This window comes from Pelmatolapia mariae, linkage group LG6 (assembly GCF_036321145.2).
Source record: "Pelmatolapia mariae isolate MD_Pm_ZW linkage group LG6, Pm_UMD_F_2, whole genome shotgun sequence".
In the NCBI taxonomy this organism is placed as follows: Eukaryota; Metazoa; Chordata; class Actinopteri; order Cichliformes; family Cichlidae; genus Pelmatolapia; species Pelmatolapia mariae.
Window position 1 is genome coordinate 30784645 of NC_086232.1, and position 23007 is coordinate 30807651.

Consider the following 23007-nt stretch of genomic DNA (forward strand, 5'->3'; position numbering starts at 1 on the left):
TGAATGGAAATGAAAAAGAATTAAAGCCTGTTGAAGGCTCTTTTTTAAGACACAACATGCAAAATTTTTAAAAATGTTTGCGTCTTAATGGAAAAGTTAAGGTCAGATATGGGAAAACAACGAGGACACACAAATGTTCCCACTCACTCTCACTCATCTAGTCATTTAGTTCTGAGTACAGCTATTAAAAGCTGGTAGCAAGCTATGCTGAAGGAATATAATTTTGAACTTTGCCTGGTGGTTTGATGAACATGATGGCCAGATATAAACTCAGTTACCCATATGGATGATGTTGTACAGATGTTTTAGTATTCTTCATCAAAATCAAACAAACAAATACACCAAAATGTAAATTCCGGTAATATCTTTTGGAAGAGTTTTTTTATATTGTGCAAAAATATAACATAAAGTTGGTAAGTTAATATTGCATTGTGAAGACCCCACAGAGAAGTCCCAACAATCAAACGACCCCCTATGGGGAAGCACTTTGGCGACAGTGGGAAGGAAAAACTCCCTTTTAACAGGAAAAAACCTCCAGTGGGACCAGGCTCATCTGCCACCACTGGTTTGGGTTGGCAGGAGGACAAAAGAGGTGCTGTGGATGAGGCTCAGAGATGAGTAATAACTCATAATTTAATAATTAAATACAGAGTGGTGGCACCCTTGATCTCTGGCTGTCTTCCTGTCTTCCTTGTCTCTCCCAAACGGTCGCTGCAGATGGCCGCCCTTCCCTGAGCCTGGTTCTGCCGGAGGTTTCTTCCTATTAAAGGGAGTTTTTCCTTCCCACTGCGTTGTAAAGGCTATGAGCAAGCCTTTACAACGCTTGCTCATAGGGGATTATATGATTGTTGGGTTTTTCTCTGTATGTATTATTGTAGGGTCTACCTTGTAGTATAAAGCGCCTTGAGGCGACTGTTTTTGTGATTTGTCGCTGTATAAATAAAATTGAATTGAATTGAACTAAATTGAAATGAACCCTTATTATTGTTGTAAGTGACTTGTTGGCCTAATCTGTCAAGATACCTTAAACATATCTCTCATGAAAGTCATTGTGATTCAGAGAGAGCATTCTTTACACAAGGTACAAGTTGTTTTGGGCTTATCCAGGTAAAAAAAACAAAAAACAAAAAAAACGTCTTCTTCAAGAAATGGCCAAGACGGCAGCAGAATTTGCAACAAATATAACTTAACAGGCTTATAGAGATATTTTCAGCGGTCAAAGGGGATTAGATTGATTATAAGGTAGACCACAGGGTGACAAAGATACTTGCAAAACAGGTCATTTCTTTATTTTATGCATAACATTGTGGTAAATCCTATAGCAGAGCTTGATTTTTGTGCTGCTGCTTCATATCAAAACAATATCTGCTGAAATCTTATCGCTGCATCTGGTTTGAACTACAAATTCACTGATCCATATCACGTCACTTCACCTCCCTCCCTCCCGTTCACCTGAAGAGAGGTGGAGTGAGGAGTTGGGGTGCCACGTGCCTCACTCCACGCGGGCAGAAGGTATTGCTGTTTTGGATAGTAGTGGTGCGCGAGCGACGCAGCTGCGGGTCAGGTTCAGTTAACGGGCTTATTTCCTGCCAAAGCCGAGATAACGCGGAGCGACTGAACAGGAAGAAAAGAGTGACGATAACAGAACACCAGGAGAAAGGCGTTTCATCGACGAGTCTTCTTCGCGAAGGTAAATTATTTTTAGCCAACTTTTCCTTGAGTGTCCACTGTAAGCAAGACGTTACAGAGAATATTTCGAGGAGGAGAAAGCAAAAAAACAAAAAACAACAACAACGACAACAACAACAACAAAAAACACGGAGTACTTTTCCTGTTGTTGTTTTCTCCCCCCATGCTACTAATGTTTTTGCTTAGCTCCAATTAGACTGAGACTTGTTTGAAATATTAACATGTAAAACACGTTTTCTCTTTGCCTCCATAATTACTGTTGAAGCCTTTACTAAGCTTTGAATGCGACTATCCTTTACTCACAGCTGCATGTGAAGAGTGGAGTTGCTTTTCTCTGACACATGTTAGCGATATTCAAACCCGATAAGGATTTGTTGCACGTTGATTAAAACAAAAACTTAGAAGATAAATGTACGCCTTAAGTGGCTTTTGAAGAGAAGCCGATACCTCCTTTATGTCGACTCAAAGTCTATTCGGTTATTACACCCTTACAATTGTGTCACAATGCCGCTAATCGACAGGTGAAGTGCTGTAACTTGCAGAAAAACTAAAGTATCACATGTGTGACAAAGAATATCACTCTTAGATTTTTTAGGATTAGAGGGATGGAAACGAATTAAAAATAGAGTCGTTGAGACTTTTAAGCAAAATCCACGGCTTTAAAACGGAAAACAAGACACGTGCCAATAACACAGAAGATGCAGTATTTACTGCGCGCATTCCTAGGGCGTGTATTAAAAGGACAGTTGAGGTATTCTTGTTTAGCATCAGGTTTGGTTAAGTTTATCACTGATTCAATACGAGAACGTGTGTGAGTGGTTCAGTACCGCGGACAGCGGTTTAAGCCGGAGCCAAAGATTAACTGGTATCAGTAGCCTAACAAACAGCTGGCTGATTGCACTACAAACAACAGAGTCTCTCTGGCTAAATTACATAATGATTTGTTGAAAACTCCGATCGAGATTGAATATGAGGCTAATATATTTGCTTTATGTCATCTGACATCTAATAATTACTTAATTTGTTGCTTCCATTAATATGATGGTGGCCATTCAGAATGATTATCTGTTATAGTTATGAGGATTAAAATAGTAGATAGTTTTGTGGTGTTGTGATGGAAAATGCTTCTGATTCTGTAAGATCTGATACATGTGTGCATTATAATCTGACCTAATACAAATCATGATTATTCTATAGTAAAGTAATACTAAAATAATCTTTGGCATTTGTACAATTTAAGATTTAAATAGGCAGCTCGTGCCATTGGGTCAGTGTGTCAACCAAACAAACATTGCTAAAACACTCATTCAGTATGGGGATTATTTCTCAGCAGTTTCAGACGCATACAGGCTGCATTGTGGATACTTGTGCACTCGCCAGGTGAGAAACTACTTGTTGCATTGAGGTACATGTAGGTAGTTTACAGTCTATTATTATCTGGACATAATGGTTCAGGCTGTGACTCAAAGACAGAAAATGTGACTTCATGCACTTTAAATTGAGTTTGTTAGATTTGCAGAATTAGCCCCTCACATTTTGTAGAGCTTTTAATTTTTCTCCGCTGTAAAAGCCTCTTTAGCCACATAGCTCTTAAAGAAGCTCAAAGATGTATCTAGAGGTTTGGTATTTAATTGAAAGTCAGTCAATCTAAATCTTGTGGTTTTTGTTAAGCACTGATTTTTACTGATCTCATCATTAAACTTCTGCAGGCACTGTTTTCTTTCTGTGCCCATGTTCTCAAATGTCATAAATGCCATAAATTAAATACATGTTTAAACTCTGGCTGGCAGTTTTTATGTTTATCATGGCAGCCTTGTAAAAACATTATTATAGGCCACATTTCAAACATGATAGGATCAGAGACTGCTACACAGGGTTATACAGCCCTGTCCCTGTGTCTTGCCATTAAAATAATCAATTCTTTTCTTTTCCCCATCCTTATTTCTTTGTTGTTTACACATAACCAATGCTCCCAGTTGTCACTCATGACAAAAGCAAAATGTAGCTCCTTTTTGAGAAATATGAACAATTTCCATGTTCCTCTGTTATCTCTGTGGCAGAAAACATTGCAATCACCTAACACTGACAAAAAATATAAATAACATATCATTAGTAAATAGATCGGTGTAGGTTTAATCCATGATTTAATGAGCATATCTATTCATAAAAGAAACCCACGTACAATATGTCTTTTGTCAGAATTGCAGGATTTATTAAATTAATTCTCTATTCCCAGTGTGGGCACAAAGCACGAGCAATTAAACAAAGTGCATTAAATAAGTGTTCCCCATTGCATCAGTTACTGTCCTGGTAGCAAATCACTTGGTTCAGCGATCGGCCACCCTCTAAAAAGCACCCCGATGGGAATATCCCCAAAATGTAAACACAGTGCTCTCTGCTGATCACAGCTGCCATGTGCCCAGTTTTTAAACACCTATTCTGAGTAAGACTCTCAAAGTTGCTCTTAAAGTTTTACCGGAGTTTTAAGCATTTCTTTCTGGGTCTGTGGAAAAATAAAGTAAATGTATTGTAGAGTGTAGACAGGATGTACTTTAGGATGCCTGTTCTAGATATATTTTATCTCCAGTGAAATTTTGAGATCATTCTGTGCCTATATGGCTACATGTAATATGTCTTTTTAATGTTTCCCTCTGTAAACCTTTAAAATGTATTTGCCTCCCCATGTCTTTCTCCTGTTCCCTTTGTATCCCCTCCCCAGCATGTAAAAGTGCACAGCCAAATAGGAAGCCTTGTTTTGGGACTCACTCATCAGCTCATTCATGCTTAACTAATTTGTGGGCCTCTCTGTATAGTGTTGCCTGGCGACGAGGCCAAGTCAGGCACTTATAAATAAATGGGAGACTTGTTCTTACAACAAACATGAGGAAATGGATGTTAGTGCTATTGCTGTGGGTCACTATTTTATTTTATGCCAGAGTCAATGAAGTGTCTACCCTTTTAGAGATCACAAAAGTGCCATTCACTCGTTTTATTAAATAAAGTGAACCTGTCTGTGCTCTTTGTTATGAATATGTCTAAGTGAAAAAAAGCAGTTCAGATAATTGTCCCTGCTTTACACAAAGTCATGGCAAAGGAAATGGGGTATTTAAATGGTCTTATATATTTAAGGGTATAAGCTATAGCCTTTGTTCAGCCTTTTGCTACTATTTTATATTCTGTTTGTTTATTATTCTTAGAAGATATAGAGATCAAGTGGAGAGACAAGAAATCATGATATTATATGATGGCATCCTCAAGGGTTGATAGTTCAAAGCCAAAATGTTTTGCTAAAAATCATAAGGGAAGCACATTTGGAACAGAATTAAAGGCTTGAGCTATATCCAGCTCTGTATCCAGAGCTGCCCTGTCAAATTAAGATGATCTGACATTACAGAAGAGAGATGGACTGCATTTTGATACAGACTGCTTTAGAGTCCCGAGAGTGGGAGGGAGACACATTAGGTCAGCTGGTTAAACTGCCTAGCAACATAGTAACACAAATTGGCTAATTTTTTCACCAAACTCTTTTATTTTAAAAATACTAAAACTATCCTCTGTCTTGACAACTTGAACTTGCACCACCATCACCACCTTTCTCTGCTTCGTGCCAGATGAGGCATTGTAAGCTGTCTGGCCTACAGCAGAGATTTGGCTTGGACTACAGTATGAATTTTGTGATTTTAAGTAGGCATGCCTTCAAGCAAGAGTGGAGGCATGTCCAAAATTAGACCACTGAGAAATTATTCCTGCTTGTTAGCTATGTGCTTGAGGCTGGCGTGGATCGAAAATGCTCGCTTATACACAAGAGCATATGTAAAGAAATTGTTATAACCTTAACTGTTGTTTATGGTACCTTGCTTGGATAACATAACAGCTAAGACTATATGCTGATTTGAAGTAGTCTTTAAAATAAGGACACTAAACTCAGTGACTTATCTAAATGAATCATTTTAATCGAGATAGTAAAGGTAAAATAATTGTGTCATTTATTTGGGTTTGTGTTATTTGATTGTATTTGTATTTCTTAACTATCACGGATTGAGGAAACATAGAAAAATAGCACTGCTTGAAACCCCTTTATGACACGTTCCCTCTGTAAGATTTATTATGTGTGAAGTGAGGCTAACAGAAACTGGCTGTAGACAACTGGCTCTGCAATGATGTGTTCATTCACAAGTATAATTTGTGAGATATACCGTATGACCCACTTCATGGATATTTGTAGATCTGATGCGTGGATGAGCTTGTGGATATATACTGTTGACATGTGTTTCCCCTTTAGTATGCCTGCTGAAAATATATAAGCAGTTCCCAGCCACACAGTGATGGGGCTGCCAGCTTCACCCAGCTGTGACTGTGGCTTGATGACATGGCATATCTCCTCTCTGTTGCTTTGGACTGCTATTGTCCTTAGGCTCCCCCAGCCAGCCCTGGCAACATCAGCCAGCAGGAACTAACTCACACAGTGTTAGTTGCCTGTCCACATCAGAAGCAACAGAGGGACATGCACTCAGCCACGCTCTTACAGCCACAGTAACTGGGTCAATAAGCATGCCAAAAGAGATCCGTGCTACGACACTGACGAACCCTTGACGCAGAAGAACAAATACACAAATTCAAATGAGGGTGTTCATTGTGAGATTTCATAGGTTTCACAACCATTTTGGGGCATTTTGAATTGAATTCCAAATACAACTTCAAACTCAGCTGTGATGGACATCATCTATTCTTCATGGTAACATTGTGACTATTTTAATTTGTGACTGCATATTTTAGTTAACAATCAAAGATATCAGTCAAAAATCATGAATTTTTTATAGCAATGCTATTTCATGCACCACAAATGGACTACTGACATATCATAATTCTACAGAGATATGTTGATATAAATAATATTGATTTCATTTGGATAACTTACTACAATTTGTGTTCAAGTTACAATATATTTTTTATTACCAAAAAATTATAGATCAAAATGTGTTTTCTTGCTTTGCCATTGTTTGATGAAAAACCTCTGGATTTTCAGTTTAGGAAAAATGCTGTATTTCTGGCAGTGAGCCATTTAGATTAGGGTTGACAGGAGGGTCGGTGCATATTAAGGAAGTAGGCAGAAAAGGAATTGCCCTACTTTTGGTGATGATGTGCCCTTTACTCTAGCAGTTGTGTACATTTCCCTTACTTCGCCTCTGGGCCCCTAGTGGCCTTGTATCACATTAGTGGCAGAAAATGTGAACATTATTTACTTTCATTCAAATTAATTAGCAAATGTTTTTGCATTTTGAGCATTCTGACTTCCATTAACTACACAAACATCCCCAATAAAACTCATTACTGACATTTTAACTTGCTTATTTTTTTATGCCATTTCTATGTTTTTGCACAAGCACGCAACTTTTGAGAAGGCGGCAACAAATACAAACCTCGCAGTTATTGATGGATGGTTTCTAGTCACAGGTTCAGACATTTTCCTCCAAAGGCAGCTCTGATAAGTATGCAGGAGAAGAGTGTTTTGTGTACTCCTTTGATCCCACAACAAGAGCCAAAGCTTTGGTGCCCGTAGCTTTGAACATTTAAAGAGAAAGCTTTCAAAATGAAAACACATTTTTCTCATCTAAGATCAGTCACAATTACTGTCCTTTCAAGAACAGAACAATGAACAGAATTATTAGTATTAATGAATGACTGGTTATGGTAATTGTGTGTGTGTTGACAAGTGTGTTGGATCTCACTGATTATGATGGACTAAGAACCTTTTTTTTGGTGCTGTCTTTTCTACTCCTGGTCCCTGCTTTTCATAATAGTAAGAAACACAAGCTAGGACAAACCTACATGTAGTTTATTTTAACAGATTATAGATGATAGATGAAATTGAGTGCTTAAGTCTAAAGATGACATCTAAAACTAGAAGACTTGTTATTGAGGTTTTTTTTTAAGGAAGAATGTAAAAGAAAAGAAACAAACATGAAAAATAATACCAGGTCTGTTAGTATGGGACCCCTGAATGAGGGAATTATTATTATTGGTTGCACATTCTATTAACTGGTATATGTTTGCAAATAATTTTGTAAAATACTTTTAGGGAGTGAAATGTAATACATTTTGCAAACTCTACAAACGTTTTTAACACTTGAAGCATAATTCAGCCAGACACTACAGGGACAGTGCAGAAGTTCCTCCATTTGCCAGTGCAACAGTTTCGTCATAATAACCATAAACTGTGGCAATAGAGACAGGATCATATTATATTTTTATGCAATGCAATTTTCACTGCTTGCCTAGCGTAGGGAGAAATGGTTAAAACTGTTTGGAGAGCAGTGGTATTAATTTATGAACTCATCCATAAAAACATTGTTAGATTAATACTTAAAACTTGTCTTGTATTCAGTCCCTATGGCGTGCTAAAATGCTTGCTTAAGCAGCTTCTAAAAATCCCAATTTGTAATTTATGCATCTGTGATGTCACTTAATGTAAACTGACAACAAATGACTTGTGATTTCCCCTTTCACAAATGCACAAATGAAGGCTTTGTTGAGGTTAATTAAGTCAGGTAAAACATTATTGAGTATTTGGTGGACTAGACCAAACATGAAAATCAGCAGTGCTCATTGGTTTTCATTGTTTTTACTTTGTCAGGTAACACAAAGTCAACCATGGTTATTTCTAGTCCGAGACACTGATTTTAATTGAAAACAGCTTGTGATTTTATATTTATTTTTTCCAGTAAAAAGGCCCCAGAGCTGTGGCTGGTGAGGGAAATGGCTGGCTGATGGAAGTTTAATGGACAGAGCTAGAAGTGAGACAGGTATACTTTACGAAGGCAGAGTGAAGGTGGTGAACAGGGCAAAGCAATTGGCACAGTGGAAATTGGAGAAACTGATCCTGAGGGACAGGAGATAAAGATTACCACATGCGCAAACACGCAAACACACACACACACACACACACACACACACACACACACACACACACACACACACACACACGCGTGCACACACAAGGCACACAAAAATAGATCCAGCTTGTAGTGTTAGCACCACGCGGAGGTGACTAAAGGTCTTGCAGCAATTGATGTAAAGACCAGAACCTTAAATACTGCTGGAATTTGATGACTGGCTGATTACCAGGTGTGCAGGTTGAGTCACCAGAGAGATGGGAACTTGGTGCACACACAGAAAGGCAAGAAACGTTTTGGACATCAATGCAATTGCATTTAGTCAGATATTAGATGAACTATTTTGTTTGAAACAGCTTCAGCCGTTTATTAATAGAGACTTTTTCTACCAAACACTATTAAAATTTGATGCCATGCACACCATGCTGAAAAGTTGACAGCCATATTGGATGTGATACAAGCACGAATTTCTACGGACAAATATCTATACCCACACCATGTGCACACCATGTTTGTCTTGAAATGCTCACTAATTATTAGCCAAACAGTAGTAAAACTTGGAAAAAGTGCAATGCAAACTAGTTTTGTTGTAGTTGCAGACAAATCCATCATTTCCATTCAAACCATGACTTTAAAAATATCCTACTGACCAAAGCAATGAGTCTTTTGCCAACCAGTTGTGGAATACACATTTTTCTCTAATGAGAAGTGGTTTTCAGGGGGTCACTGACTTGCCTATGGGCCAGCATGACTGGGACTTTAACAATCATTTCCCAACAACTACCATCAACTTCCAGCATCCAGTCACATTGATACTGGTTGCCAGATGGTCATGAACTATTCTCTTGGCCAGTGTGACTGGGGTCTTAGTTATTTGATTCTACAGTGTCACCATGATTGTCACACCCTTATTTACTGATGGACGGGGGGGCAGGGGTGGCATCAGAATTTTTTCATAGGGGCAATATGGGGGCCACTAAAAATATTGGGGTAGCACACCAAAAACAGAATTTCTCAATTTATTTATGCTGTTGTCAAATATAGGTTACTTGAAAAAATATGGCAAAAAAGAGAGAAAGAAAAAATCATTTGCCTAGTTAATTTCCTGCTATTAGAGTTGATATATCTGATAATAGGTACATATGAAAACCAAATAAGATTTTGAAATTCATAATAATCTGTTTTAACCGATTGACTGATTAATTTACTGGAAATTCTGGGTGGTGTGCAGTGCCCCCCGGCAGCCAATGTCCCAAGAGAATGTCTGAAAGATCATCAGAAAGCCTGGAGAACTGTTGATTAAAAAAATATTTAAAAAAATTAAGGATTGCTCAAGACTGTATATTTAAGCACAGTCACTACTCCAGTGTGTGGGTTTTGTACTGTACAGCTAAAACAGCCCTTCTGGGTAAGTGAAGTATACAAAAAGGGTTACTGAGTGGAATGCATCCATCTACTTACAGCTCAGTAGCAATTGCCTGAATATACAGCCTTTATGGTCATTGTAAATGAATAGCTACTGATTGCAACAGAGCCAAGAATAGCTTAGGTTTAGTAATAGTCCTTTCCCATTAATGCTGCTCCTGTGCTTGGTGAATTCTGATTACTTACAGTATGTGCATCTCAATTGCTTACAACTGGCATCACTGTATGAACTGTGTGGTTTTGATCTAAAGTTACTATCCCCATCAGACTCTGTTTTTTCTCTCACTGTTTGCTTTAACTGGTTGAGATGCCCACCCTCAGATGACTGATACTTCAAAGGTTAACTTCTGTTAAAAGGGAGTTTTTCCTTCACATTGTTACCAAAAGCTTGCTTAAAGGGAAATGATTGGCTTTCTCTCTACTATATTACATGGATTTTGCCTCACTATGCAAACTTGTTCCTCACTACATGCTGACAGTTGCATGGAGATCTCACTCTTTTCTTCTAACTGGGGCTTTGTATTAAGTCTTCATATAAGAAATTGTTGGAGGAAAGCGATTTCCAAATGTGATGAATTTTCTGAAAAGTTCAAAATCCTTTCACAAATTCTCTCTCCATCTTCCCAAGCTCACAGTGGGTGCTCAAAGTAGCAGCATGCTGAGATCTCATTATGTGAAATCAATTCCTTTCAACATGTATCTCAGCCTCCCAGCGCTTTAGCTTCCGGCAAAAGTGGGCTTCAGCTAAGAACAGAGCCATCATTTTGTTTGGCAAGCACTCACATTCATATGCCATGACATACTGTATGCCAGCTGTAGTATGTCACTAAATTTAACATAAAGTAGTAGATACATAACAGACAGTAGGAATAGTCTATGATTATTAAAGCAGAAATAAATCAAAACAAACTCAGTTTTGTAATTCTCCTTTGGGGGCAATCAGTGCTGTTAGGCACATTGCAGGAGTGTTCTTTCTGCCTGGAAGCAGTCAAGGGTAGTCAAGTGAAAAACTTTCCTCAAACATGCTCTACTAAATCTTTCGTCCTGCACAGTGTGGTTATTTAAAGATTAATGGGAGATTTGAAAGAAAGAGACTCATTCCCAGATTTAAACTTCAGCAGAGAGGTAAAACTGTCCTATCTGCAGGTGCGTTTGTTACTTTCTGTCTCTACCTGATCTCCATTTTCAGTCGTAAGCCTTAGTTCGAGTGAAATTAAATATTGCAGAACTCCAGAGTGTCACACTTGACCACACCCAAAGGCACAACCACCACCTCTGAGCACTGAATAAAGTGGATTTTACAAAAAAAAAAAAAAAAAAGGAAAAAAATAAAAGTAAAAATGTTTATCTCTCTCTCCCTCTCATAGCTCCCTTTTCCGCCACCGGTGCCCCCCTGCTCTTGAGGCTGTGGTATGAGCCTATGTGGCAGGAAGGCGCTAACGTTGCTGAGCAGCGTGTTCGCCGTCTGCGGCCTCGGCCTGTTGGGGATCGCCGTGAGCACCGACTACTGGCTCTACTTGGAGGAGGGCGTCATCCTTCCTCTCAACCAGAGCACCGAGATGCGCATGTCGCTCCACTCTGGTCTGTGGAGGGTTTGCTTTTTGGCTGGTGAGTTAGTCTGAAGTCAGAACACAGTTTGAACACAGTAGAGTAGCTTTCCTGTTAGTCTCAAAAGCAGTAACAAAATGGAAATGAAATCGTGATGCCATCTTTCAAAATTATGTTTATTATACACAGCTAAGTTTGAAGCACAGATTCACCAAAATTTTGTGCATTGTCTCGTTTGCAGTATATTGTGCGTTGCATTTTTTCCCTCTCATTTCTTTCCTTTTTTTACTTCTCTTTAACCACTAGACTGCTGCAAGTATAGAAGATGTCTTTTTGTTTTTGCTTTGCACTTGAATATTTGAGCATGAACTTTGAAACTTTGCCTTCACCTCTGCATAGCTTTATGATCCATCACCTTACCTGTATACTATCTCCAAACTGTTTTCCAGTCCTATGCTGTATCCTTCAAAATCACTTTTCCTGTTCATAGAGAGCTATCCAAGACTGCTTCTCTCATGATTTAACCAATTGCTGATTTACATTCAGTGGCACCAGATGAAGCTTTGATTGGTGCAGACACTCCTCTCTGCTCCTTAACTGGACTTTCCTTTTCCTTCTTTTTGACCTGCATTTTTTCACTTTACCATTCCACATTAAAAGCAACTGCAGAAGCACAGCACATTGCATGGATAAACACCTTCTTAACGTGTTCCTCCACAGTTCTTGATTGGAAAATACTGGAAATACTAACCGTTTTAAATCTTTTCTTTAGAGAAACAACCGTCCAGACAAGTGTTGTCCCAGAGTAAACCAGGTATCCATTCTTGCTCTTACCCTCTCGATTTCTCCAGTAATCACAACAATTTACTGTACTTGCAGTAATATGTTCTGTTATTTTGCTGGATATCTAGATACCAAAGAAAAAAACAATCTCCTTTATGTTTTGTATTGCATCCAATGATATTTGTGCTTAGGTCTTTAAAAGTTGTCAGCTGACATGTACCTGCACTACAGATGCTTTTATTAGTTATGCTACAGAAGCCAGATGTATATTAACCAATTAAAATAACATGTTTTTTCCTCTTTTGCTTGGTCATTAAATTGATTTTGTCTGATTTTGCTCACAAGTACAGATCAACACAATGTATTTATCCCACCGTAGTAGACATACCAACAGTTATAATCATAATGACTCTTCTTTTTTATTATTGGTTTAACTTTCTTTGATCAACTGTTTATGCATCAGTCAGGACAAGGACATGTGTCTTTCAGGAGTGTTTGAGCTTAGTCATACTCTAAGTCAGACGAGCTGTCTTTAAATTGTTAAAGAGTTAAAGAGTTCACTTTACTTGGTTAAGTTCTGGGCGCTGCCTGGGACAACCGTAAAGGAAGTTTTCCCCAGTATTTCTGTAGATCCAGTCTGTTCTGGTTTGCCAGCTGCTGGAGTGTTAAAACAGCTGGAGAACACCAGCTTCTTCCTGTCTAGAGTATGAGATATTGCTCACCACCAACCAGTATTTCTTGTTTTTAACTGAATGTCCACATCTAGGGAGATTAGCCACAGTTCCATTTTTCTTTGTCTAGCTTTGCATTAAATTATAGTTATTTCTAAACTACTATTACTAATTTGTAAGCCTTTCCAGTCTCTTTTTTAAGAACAGCAAACCTAAAAAAAGTGTTTCGGCAAACCTGATTTTATTGATTAAATTCCATCTTTACAAACTTGTACTGTTTAGCTTAACATTTCACTTTAGCCAGCCTACACTGGAAATGTTTCAATTATTTTGATCAGTATGGACAAGAAGAATATTTGTGTTTTTCTTAAATGGTAACATAACCTTTAACATCAGTCCACTTACTGTTGATTTAATCTATACGACAATTGAGCTGCTTCGTCCTTTTTCAGGGTTAATGGTTAAGTCTTGGTAAATATGTTGGGATTCCAGTTGTGATTATGTAAGAGATGTTTTGCTGCCATGAAGCAGGCCTTTGGTTTAAATGAACTAATGGTTTAGTGTGTTTTTTAGGGGCAATTGAGTGGCCTTATTGCCCACTTAATTTGACCCAGAAACACCAATGCTTACCATCACAGTGCGTAGTTACACCAGTGAATGTGAATGACGTTGCACGGTGTTGTGACAGGTGAAGTATATCACGTTTTACAGTTAGTATTTTATTCCAGAATCAGTTATTATAGAGAATAATAAAAAAATAAGAGAAAAATAGAAATAATAACATAAGTCTTCATCATGACAGTTCTGTAATAGTCGTTATTTTCCTTTGTTGGGAATAAAAAGGAAAGTGGTGATTAGTAGTAGTACAGAAACGCTGTTGACTGGAGTACAAAATATTTCGTGACCAAAGGGAATCTTGGGCTTACTGCATAGTGGCAGTAAGCCCAAGCTTTTACTTTATGTTAAAAGAAAAGCTGATACAATGAGCAAGTTTGAGGGAGATCTGCAGTGACATACATATGTATACACAATGTGGACCTGAACTGGTCCAATCAGTCTGCGTTTACAGACTTCTCCTCCATCAGTTTCTCCTGCTGTCTGTCTGTCTTATATTCATATGCAGACATATTAATCCTAATGTCTGTTAAATATAACTATATCATGATATAGTTAGGTAATTAACTAACAAATTGCAGACTGTATTTGCGCATATGTGCAACTGTAGACATAGTGTATGTGATATCACTAAGAAGTGGGGGGCTGATATTTGCATACACAAAGAAACCCTAGAAATGCACAATAAAAACTGACTTTTCATTAAAGTGAAAACCAGCAAGACTATAAACATGGGGTCAATAACTGGCTAAATCCTTGGAAAATAGTCTCAAGAATCTCCCAGATTTGTTTGACATATTATATTTTTCTTAAATAGCTATGCAAAAACATAACACATCCTTATATGTGTATTCTGTGGAAGCAGTATGAAGGTAATTACATATGCTGAACCCCAGAATATCACCTAATCCAACACCTCATAGTGTGTGGAGTTAATGAAGTGATGAAAAAAATCAGTTGGTGTGTCTTGCTGCCACATTTTGTACTGTATGTGTCAGCGCGATAAGGAGAAAGGTGTTAAAGTCTAATGTTGGGTGTTCCTCAAACAAATACTGACAGCATAAATTGTGCGTTACATGGAGGAAGCTATAAACTCCCCATTCTCTTTCTAAGTTGACTGATTTTAAGTGATATTTAAATTTAATAGCCTCACAGAGAAAATAAACTGAGCTTGGTCTTTAGATACAACTTGCAACTCGTCGTTCCAACAACTTGTTTGAAAACATGACATTTGTGACATTTATTCATTTTTGCCATTATAGGTATTCATCATGTCAAGACATCCATGTATCCATGTCAAGACATCCATTCATGTACTGTATGACCTTCAGGGTTGGATTTAATTAATCGCTTGTGTAAAACAAAAACATATACTGAAATTTCACTTAATATCATTTTTTCCCTGTGTTTTATTCCAGGAGAGGAGAATGGACGGTGTTTTACCATTGAGTATGTGATGCCCACTAATGTGCAGATGACATCTGAGTCCACTGTTAGTGTACTCAGTAAGTAACTGTTCACATGTCATGATTATTTTTCAGCATTTTTCAGTCTGTTTTCTAAACTGAAAAGATGCCATTTAGTTTGAAATACTTCACCATAATAGCATCTAGGGGCACAGCAGTTTTAGTCATAGAAAAATGTACCGTACCAAAGCTACTGCACAGAAATGCAGAAACAAGATGATAAAAACATAAAAGTTTTATATAGAAGTGTGTGAAAGAACTGTGTTAACTGAAGCCACATACATTTGTCAGAAGTCTTTTTTTTTTTAACAAGAGAATGATAAGATTATTCTTAACAAACACTCAATTCATATGTAAATCCTTTTCTGATAGTGTAAAGTCTAACAGGATAACAGAAAAGAACTAAGTTTTACCTGAGTACAACTCACGTGAATTAAGTCCACACCTCTTCGCTGTCCTGTCATCTCATACAGTATGTGGGTTTTTTTTAGGATGTAGTGATATTGCAATTTATGGAATAATCCCCAAGGCAAATGCATGCAAGACAAATACTGAGTGTTAATGAAAAATTCAGTGACGCTATTTAAATTTTTTATAACTCCCTACAGGGTGAAAGTGCATGGGCATACATATACGCATTAGCATTTGGCACTTCAAGTTTAAATCTGTGGAGTCTCACCAAGTCAAGCAAGCAGATTGTAGGAAAATAACATTGCCAAGCTATATAAAAGTCAGTTTTTCCAGAGCCTGCAATTATATAGTTATACTCAGTAGGTGCAGTAACTCAAAGATTAGCACACTCTTTTATACTGTTATGTGGGGGTTGAAAAAAAAATGACACAAATGCAGAAAAGTTGAAAAATAAAATGTAAGGGTTTGCATTTTCTGGAAGTAGCAAATAACTAAATGATAGCCACAGGATGAGTTAAACAAAATTCCAACAAAGTACAAACTAACAATAATAATACCTAAAGACACGAGCAGGCAAGCAGGAAGCTGTGAAGAGGGACAAATGGCCAAAAGACAAGGGAAACAACAGGACAGCATACACTGACCAGCCATTTAATTAATTAGGACTAGAACTAGGTTGGACTTCCTCTTGTTTACACAACTGGCTGAATTCTTTGTGCCATAAATTAATCGAGATGCTGTGAACAGTCCTCAATGATTTGGGTCCAGATCTGGTGACAGTGGATGTTTAAAAAAGCAGTTTAACCCTGGAGAACCCATGGGGTCAAATTTGACCCTATGGTTTCCCTAGAAAACCATTGGGGTCGGATCTGACCCCATGGGTTCTCCAGGGTTAAGATGACTTTGAAAGTAAACCACTGCCCAATGTATCTGCTAGCCAAATGTTTATGTTTTCATTCTGAAAAGATTTTTGAATATTTCTTGTAGATTTCAACTGGCAAGATTGCCACTGAATCCAAAGTTTTACCAGCTAATGGACGTTAAAGCCAAATTCCATTAAGGTTATGGCCTTAGACATCTGGCCCACTTAGCTAAAAAGCTATATTTTGGGGGTAATGAAGAACGCAATGGGGGTTCGGGAAAAAGTACCAGAGACTCAGAGGTCTTTTGCCATTTTCTCACAGCAAGCAGGCCCTGCTCCGTCTTAACATAAAAGAATCAAAAGTTAGTCAAGGTAATTAAATACTAAATCCATGAGAGTGAGGCATAAGATAGACCGACTGAATATTTCATGCTGCTACTACAGCAAATTTTAATAAGAAAAATAAATAAATACAGATATTGAAATTTTATATTAGCTAAGATAAGGACCCATAAAACACACTCAAACTCATCAGTTTATTTTCTTTTTGCTTCCCTTCTCTCCTTTTAGAGATGATTCGCTCTTCTACACCCTTTCCTCTGGTCAGCCTCTTCTTCATGTTCATTGGTTTTGTACTCAGTAATATCGGCCACATTCGACCACATCGCACCATCTTGGCCTTTGTTTCTGGAATCTTCTTCATCTTGTCAGGTACTTGATTTATACTTACTGTATCTACACTAGATGGACAAAGTGGCGCCATGTGTGCATGCACGTGTGGTTGCTTGGTGGGAGGTTGGGGGGCAAGGTTAAACTGTGCTACCATCTGTTGCACGTCATTCATCTTGTCACATTATAATCTGTAAAATGAATTAGAGTATGCCAGTGTTGCAGCTACCAGACCCCTGCTGCACACAGCAGGAAAGTAAACAAAACTTAGCTGAACACGACTGAGAAAAGAATTTAATGGATTACGCACTATATTTTGACACATTCAAAACATTCATTTAAAACTTTTGTGCGGTCCAATTTTTTCACAAATTTTGCAAACCCTGGTGTTTGATTTCATACATCTGTGGCAATGGACTGAAAACACATGAATTCACAGATTAAGAGAGACTGTGGCCCAATATTTTTGTGCATGTCCATCACTGTCATATGAAAGAATTATTGTTTTCATTGACTCTGTCTTTGGAAAATATTATGCAAAATTATGCAGCTATCAGTGATGTGTACCTTTGCTATATAAAATGAGTTTTAATCATTTTGTCTCTCTGCCTTACACAGGTCTGTCTTTGGTTGTTGGTCTGGTGTTGTACATCTCCAATATTAATGATGAAATGTTGAACAGGACCAAAACTAATGAGGCTTACTTCAGCTACAAGTATGGATGGTCATTTGCGTTTGCTGCCATCTCCTTCTTGCTCACTGAGGTAACTTCAGAAAGTCAAATAGTATCTCACATTTTACAAGAATGTTTCAAAGCCACAGTAATATTTAACCATTTTCTGTCTATCTAATGGTTTTATGTACATAAACTTAGCACTGGTCTCAGTTTTGTTTGTATAGATTTAACCTCATCATTTGCCTTGTACTTTAGGCATTTAGCAAATCTTGTCCTTAAATTGTCAGCTGAAGATGTACTGTGTCCCAGCCTTAATCTGTTTATTCCCTCCCCAGACGGCAGGTGTGATGTCAGTGTACCTGTTCATGAAGCGTTACACAGCAGAGGAAATGTACAGGCCCCATCAGGGCTTCTACAGACCTCGTCTCAGCAACTGCTCAGATTACTCCGGTCAGTTCCTCCATCCAGACGCTTGGGCCGGACGTGGTCGCAGTCCCTCCTCCATCTCCTCCGAGGCCTCACTCCAGATGAACTCCTCTAACTACCCTGCCCTTCTCAAGTGTCCAGAGTATGAACAAATGTCCTCCTCACCCTGCTGAGGCAGATGAGGCGCGGTTGTTTCACTGATGGGGTCTTTTTGAGCTGCCTGAATTTTGACATAAAATTATTGAATAATTTAATATTATCCAGCTTGATCTTTCCGCTTCAGCTGTTTGAACTATCTTTACCCTCTCTACCATTAATTTTTTTAAGCAGTTTTTGATTTTGTAGAGAGCAACAGTAAACTGAAGACTGTACAACAAGTGACAGAGGAAATAGTTTTACCTGGTTTTACTTTTATTAGCTTTTTCTCAAGTTTTTTCATGAAAGCTGGCTGCCACCCTCCTAGCTCTAGGTAAGAACTGGATCAGTAGGCTCTGTATATGTAATTATTGTATAATCTGCAGGTTTTTCCTCAAATGCAAACATTTTACATCGACGTAGTTTCACATAGAAACCAGCAGCTAATCAGAGGAATCACATAGTGTAGCTGGATGTGCTTCAAGCATCCCGGGTTCTTGTTCTGAGAAAATGTTTCCTCACTCTGATTCTCTGATCATGTGATAACTGAGCAAATAGCGTGCACTTGCCATTCATAAAGGTTAACAGGGTTCAGAAAATCGGCTAATAGGGTTCAGAAAATTGCTTCTCATTTATTCTATAAATGGTGCATGTGCAACAGCGGTATTAGTGTACACAAGCATTACATGCTCACATGCTCAGTTGTTTCTAATTAAAGTAGCCTCAACTGCAAAGCGTTGCACATTTTGTTGCCATGTACTTGTTTGTAATCACATCACAGTTGTTTCAGACGTGTTCATGTGAAGGCTCTAAAATTCAGCTTTGAACATTTTCATGTTCAAGTGCAGGCTTAAGGTTATGAAACAGCTGTGAATCACAACTGCTCAGATAATTTTACTGATGTTCCATCTTATAAATAAACAGTTAAAAGATGTATTTGTTGGGTCCAATACAGCTGGTATTTGACATTTTTATATGACTTTTAGTTGATTTTCTCCATGTCTGTACACCGAATAAGAACCGTTTGTTGTTGTGAAGCCATGAGAGTTTTGTAAACTTTTTAAGCACTATCAGGAATATGTCATTATTTTGTATTTACACATAATATTATTCATTTTCAAGCTTGTTCGCATTGGTCCATCTAAGAAATGTAAATGTTGACATCAAAGGAAGGGTTTGCATTATAGGTTGCTTGTTCACACATGTGAGATACATTATTTAAAGGCCTAAATACGAACATGCTAATGGCTATAGAAACTGAGTGTTTTATTGTACATAGGAAACAAACTAATGCTTTATACGCACTCATATCTCGTCATGAATTACATACAGGACTGCGTCACACCGGCGAACTTAACTATCCATATATAAACAACCCTTTTACTCAAAGAGGACCTATAATTAATTTGTGCACTTATTAGTTTTGAAACAAATAAAACAAGAAGGAAGCAAAAATATCAGAAAGGCAACAGTGTTTGAGTGTTGCTGCTAACTTAGAGTTATAAACTATTAGTTTATAAGAGAATGCCAAAGGGGAGAAGTTGAAGTTTGAAGTTTCTACTTGGATGTAGAACGAGTCAGTCAGGTTGTATTAAATACCATTTTCAGATGGGTTTATTGTGAATGTAAGATGTGCCAAGGAGATGCTGCTAAGTGGGATGTTTCAGCATATAGTGAAATACCTCTCCTATAGAGACACTTCAACCAAGTTCTGTAAGCATATTTGTTTATTTCTCCCTCAAAAAGAAAGAATATTCTTATATGTTAACAAATGCACCGCAGTCCTGAGTGTGCCAAGGAAGACACTGTATCCAGGTTAAGCACCAGTGTATTGAATATACACATTTCATGCAGTATAAGTGTAAAAAAACATATTACATAGCTGCATTTTGTCTTGTTTCGATAATTTTGTGTTAGTTTGACATATAAATAAAATTTTACTTATTGTCAGTATATGGTGTGAGCTCCACGTGATATTAATGCATGCAACATTTCATCACTGGATCACATTGTTCCACCTGCACAAGTACATAAAACTAACAAACACAAACTGTGCCAAGTTAAACTTTCACTCTTTGAAACTACAGTATACACACCCATTCTATTTTGTTTATTTTAAACACTGTAAATATAAAATCATCTATATGTGTATAGATTTTTTTTGTATAGACATCTATTCATGTAAAAACTGGTTGTTTTATTGTTGGGTAGACTTACTTGCAGTATATTTGACAGCTGCTTTGCCTCCTGCTTCACATTGACAGTGTGAGCTTTTTCATATTGTTAAGCTTACATTAATGCAAAGTATCCCAAATGGTGTCATGAAATGTTAATATATGTATTTTTACATTCAGTCATATTCATGATGTTAGATGTGCAATTGACGGTGTGTTCTCTCAAATAAAATTATTATTTGATAAATACTCACTGCATGAATCTACCAAAGTCTGAGTTTATTGTGCATGCATATCACTAAAGGGTCCTTCAAAATTCAAAAACTCTGAACCTGAAATCTCTAAAATCCATGAGTATTACAGCTAAAAATGATGATAAATCTTAAAAACAGCAAGGCATCCTTAAATTCAATCATGAGTATCATATTCAAGAGGAAACTGTTATTTACATCTGTAATAGCTCGTATAATATTTAGCTGTGGATCTGTTCTGGGATCACATCAGAGTCTTGTTGCTAAGTATCAGTAGCAACAGACATAATGCTGATCAGGTTCAGTGGGCTGGATGTGGGTCACAAAGCGGCTTGCAGATGCTCAGCAGCTGTGGGCAGACTGAGAACTGCTGAGAACACTGAGAACAGCTGCAGCGGGGCTGTGGAGCTTGACTTCATAGCTTGCCTAAACTAATACTCAGTTAACTGCACAAAATGAGTCAGGGAAGGAGACTGTGGCTTGATCAATAACACAAAACAACAAAAATGCAAGGAGATTAACACTTGTTACTCTCAGGCAGGTAAAGCCATTTGCTGTGGATGTTTATTGCCATTAAAGAAAATGATCTGCTGGTAAACTACAAAGTATAGTAAATGTGTAGTCAAGTACCACCTTCTGTTGGCACAGAGTGGAAATGCATAACAAATAGAAACTGTAGTTACACACCCGTTGGCCACTTTATTAGCCACACCTGTTCAGCCGCTAATGCAAATATTTAATCAGCCAATTGCCTGGCAGCATCTCTTTAGGCATGTTCGAGATGACCTGCTGAAGTTCAAACCGAGCAACAGAATAGAGAAGAAAGGTGGTTTCACTGATGCTGAACGTGGAATGATTGTTGGTACCAGACGAGAGTATTTCAGAGGCTGCTTTTCTGCTGGGAGTTTCCTGCACAACAATCTCTAAGGTTTACAGAGAACGAGAAAATATTTAATGAGCTATCAGGGTGAAAATGCTTTGTTGATCCCAGAGATCAGAGGAGAATGGCTTCAACCTGATAGGAAGGCAAGAGTAACCCAAATAATCATTTGTTACAATAAACTTATTGATAAGAGCATCTCTGAATGTACAAAAGTGAACTTTGAAGCGGCAGAAGGACACACTGGGTACCCCTCCTATCAGCAACAACCTCCATAATCACCAGATCTCTTCCAGTTAGAGCTCCTTTGTGATTTGGTGGAAAAGGACATTCACATCATGGATGTGAACAGCTAAGAAATCTGCAGGAACTGTGTGATGCTGTCATGTCAACAAGAACTAAAACCTCTGAGTAATTTCTCCAGTAGCTTGTTGAATCTATGCTAGGTCAAATTCATTTCCCACTATGTGGCATCTAAATAAATCTGTAAATCAACAGCTAGACTAAGAGCAAATACATTGCAATCAGTAATGTCTTTTATGAACTATTCGACCACAATGAGTCACTCTCTCTGAACCAGGCCTCCCTGTGCGAGCTGGCACTCATCCATCTAGGTGGATGAGATTTAATGGGGTTATCAGCAGGATGGAAACAGGCTAATCTGCACCGTGCACTGATGTGCCCACAAACTGAATGAACCGTTTTATATATTGACCTGATGAGATGGCACATTCCCAGACTGATTACCTCTATAACAATGAAACCATTTGTTGGAAATTTAATTACTGTAATAAGTAATTAACACACATTTTGGGACACACGCTCATTTGAACTCGTCAAAGTTCCCTTTCTAGTTTCTGTATAATTAAAGAAGCACATTTCCAGATGAATCAAGTGAATATGTGTCTGCACTTCTTCAAAATTCTTCTGTCTTGGCTGGAAGGGGAGCGAGTGCCTTTTGACAACACCTCCATCTAGTGTTACTTTTGTGAAGGTACAACACTACCAGATCATTTCTTTTCTGTCTCATTCACTTACATCCACATAATGTACACTGACCATGCAAAGATCCTAAGATTAATGAAAAATGTTAAAAAACAGAACAGCTTTTTGTTTCATTCCCAACAACACTGGAATCCGGTTTGTTCATTATGCAATGACATTTATGAGTAACCCAAAACCTGTTTTCTCAATTTTTATCTGTGTGAAACTTTACAAAAAAAAAAAACCCAAACAAACAAACAAAAAACACATAGAGGTGGGAAACAACACAGTTTTGTTTCAGGTAAGAAATGCATTTACAGCTTCACACTGAATCACTAATTCAAGGTGTAAATAGGATGAGTGATATATGCAAGCTGCATATGTGTCTCAAGGAACTGGAGCAAACCGAGACTATGGTTCATCATTGGTTCATGAAGAGGAAATAGCTA

The 23007-nt window shown here is 37.8% G+C and overlaps 1 protein-coding gene across 2 annotated transcripts; it reads left to right on the forward strand.

The window, feature by feature from the left end:
• Positions 1–1463: 1463 nt before the first annotated feature.
• Positions 1464–20666, forward strand: LOC134629325 (voltage-dependent calcium channel gamma-5 subunit). Of its 2 annotated transcripts, XM_063476572.1 has the most exons (7): positions 1464–1690; positions 11375–11615; positions 12328–12369; positions 15043–15129; positions 16934–17074; positions 17651–17796; positions 18044–20666. In XM_063476572.1, the coding sequence occupies exons 2-7, from the start codon at positions 11420–11422 to the stop codon at positions 18305–18307; spliced, it is 876 nt and encodes a 291-aa protein (XP_063332642.1). In that variant the 5' UTR covers positions 1464–1690; positions 11375–11419; the 3' UTR covers positions 18308–20666. The 2 variants fall into 2 exon arrangements, with proteins under 2 accessions (XP_063332642.1, XP_063332643.1); XM_063476573.1 differs by lacking the exon at positions 12328–12369 and having other exon boundaries at positions 1466–1690.
• The last annotated feature ends 2341 nt before the right edge of the window (positions 20667–23007 follow it).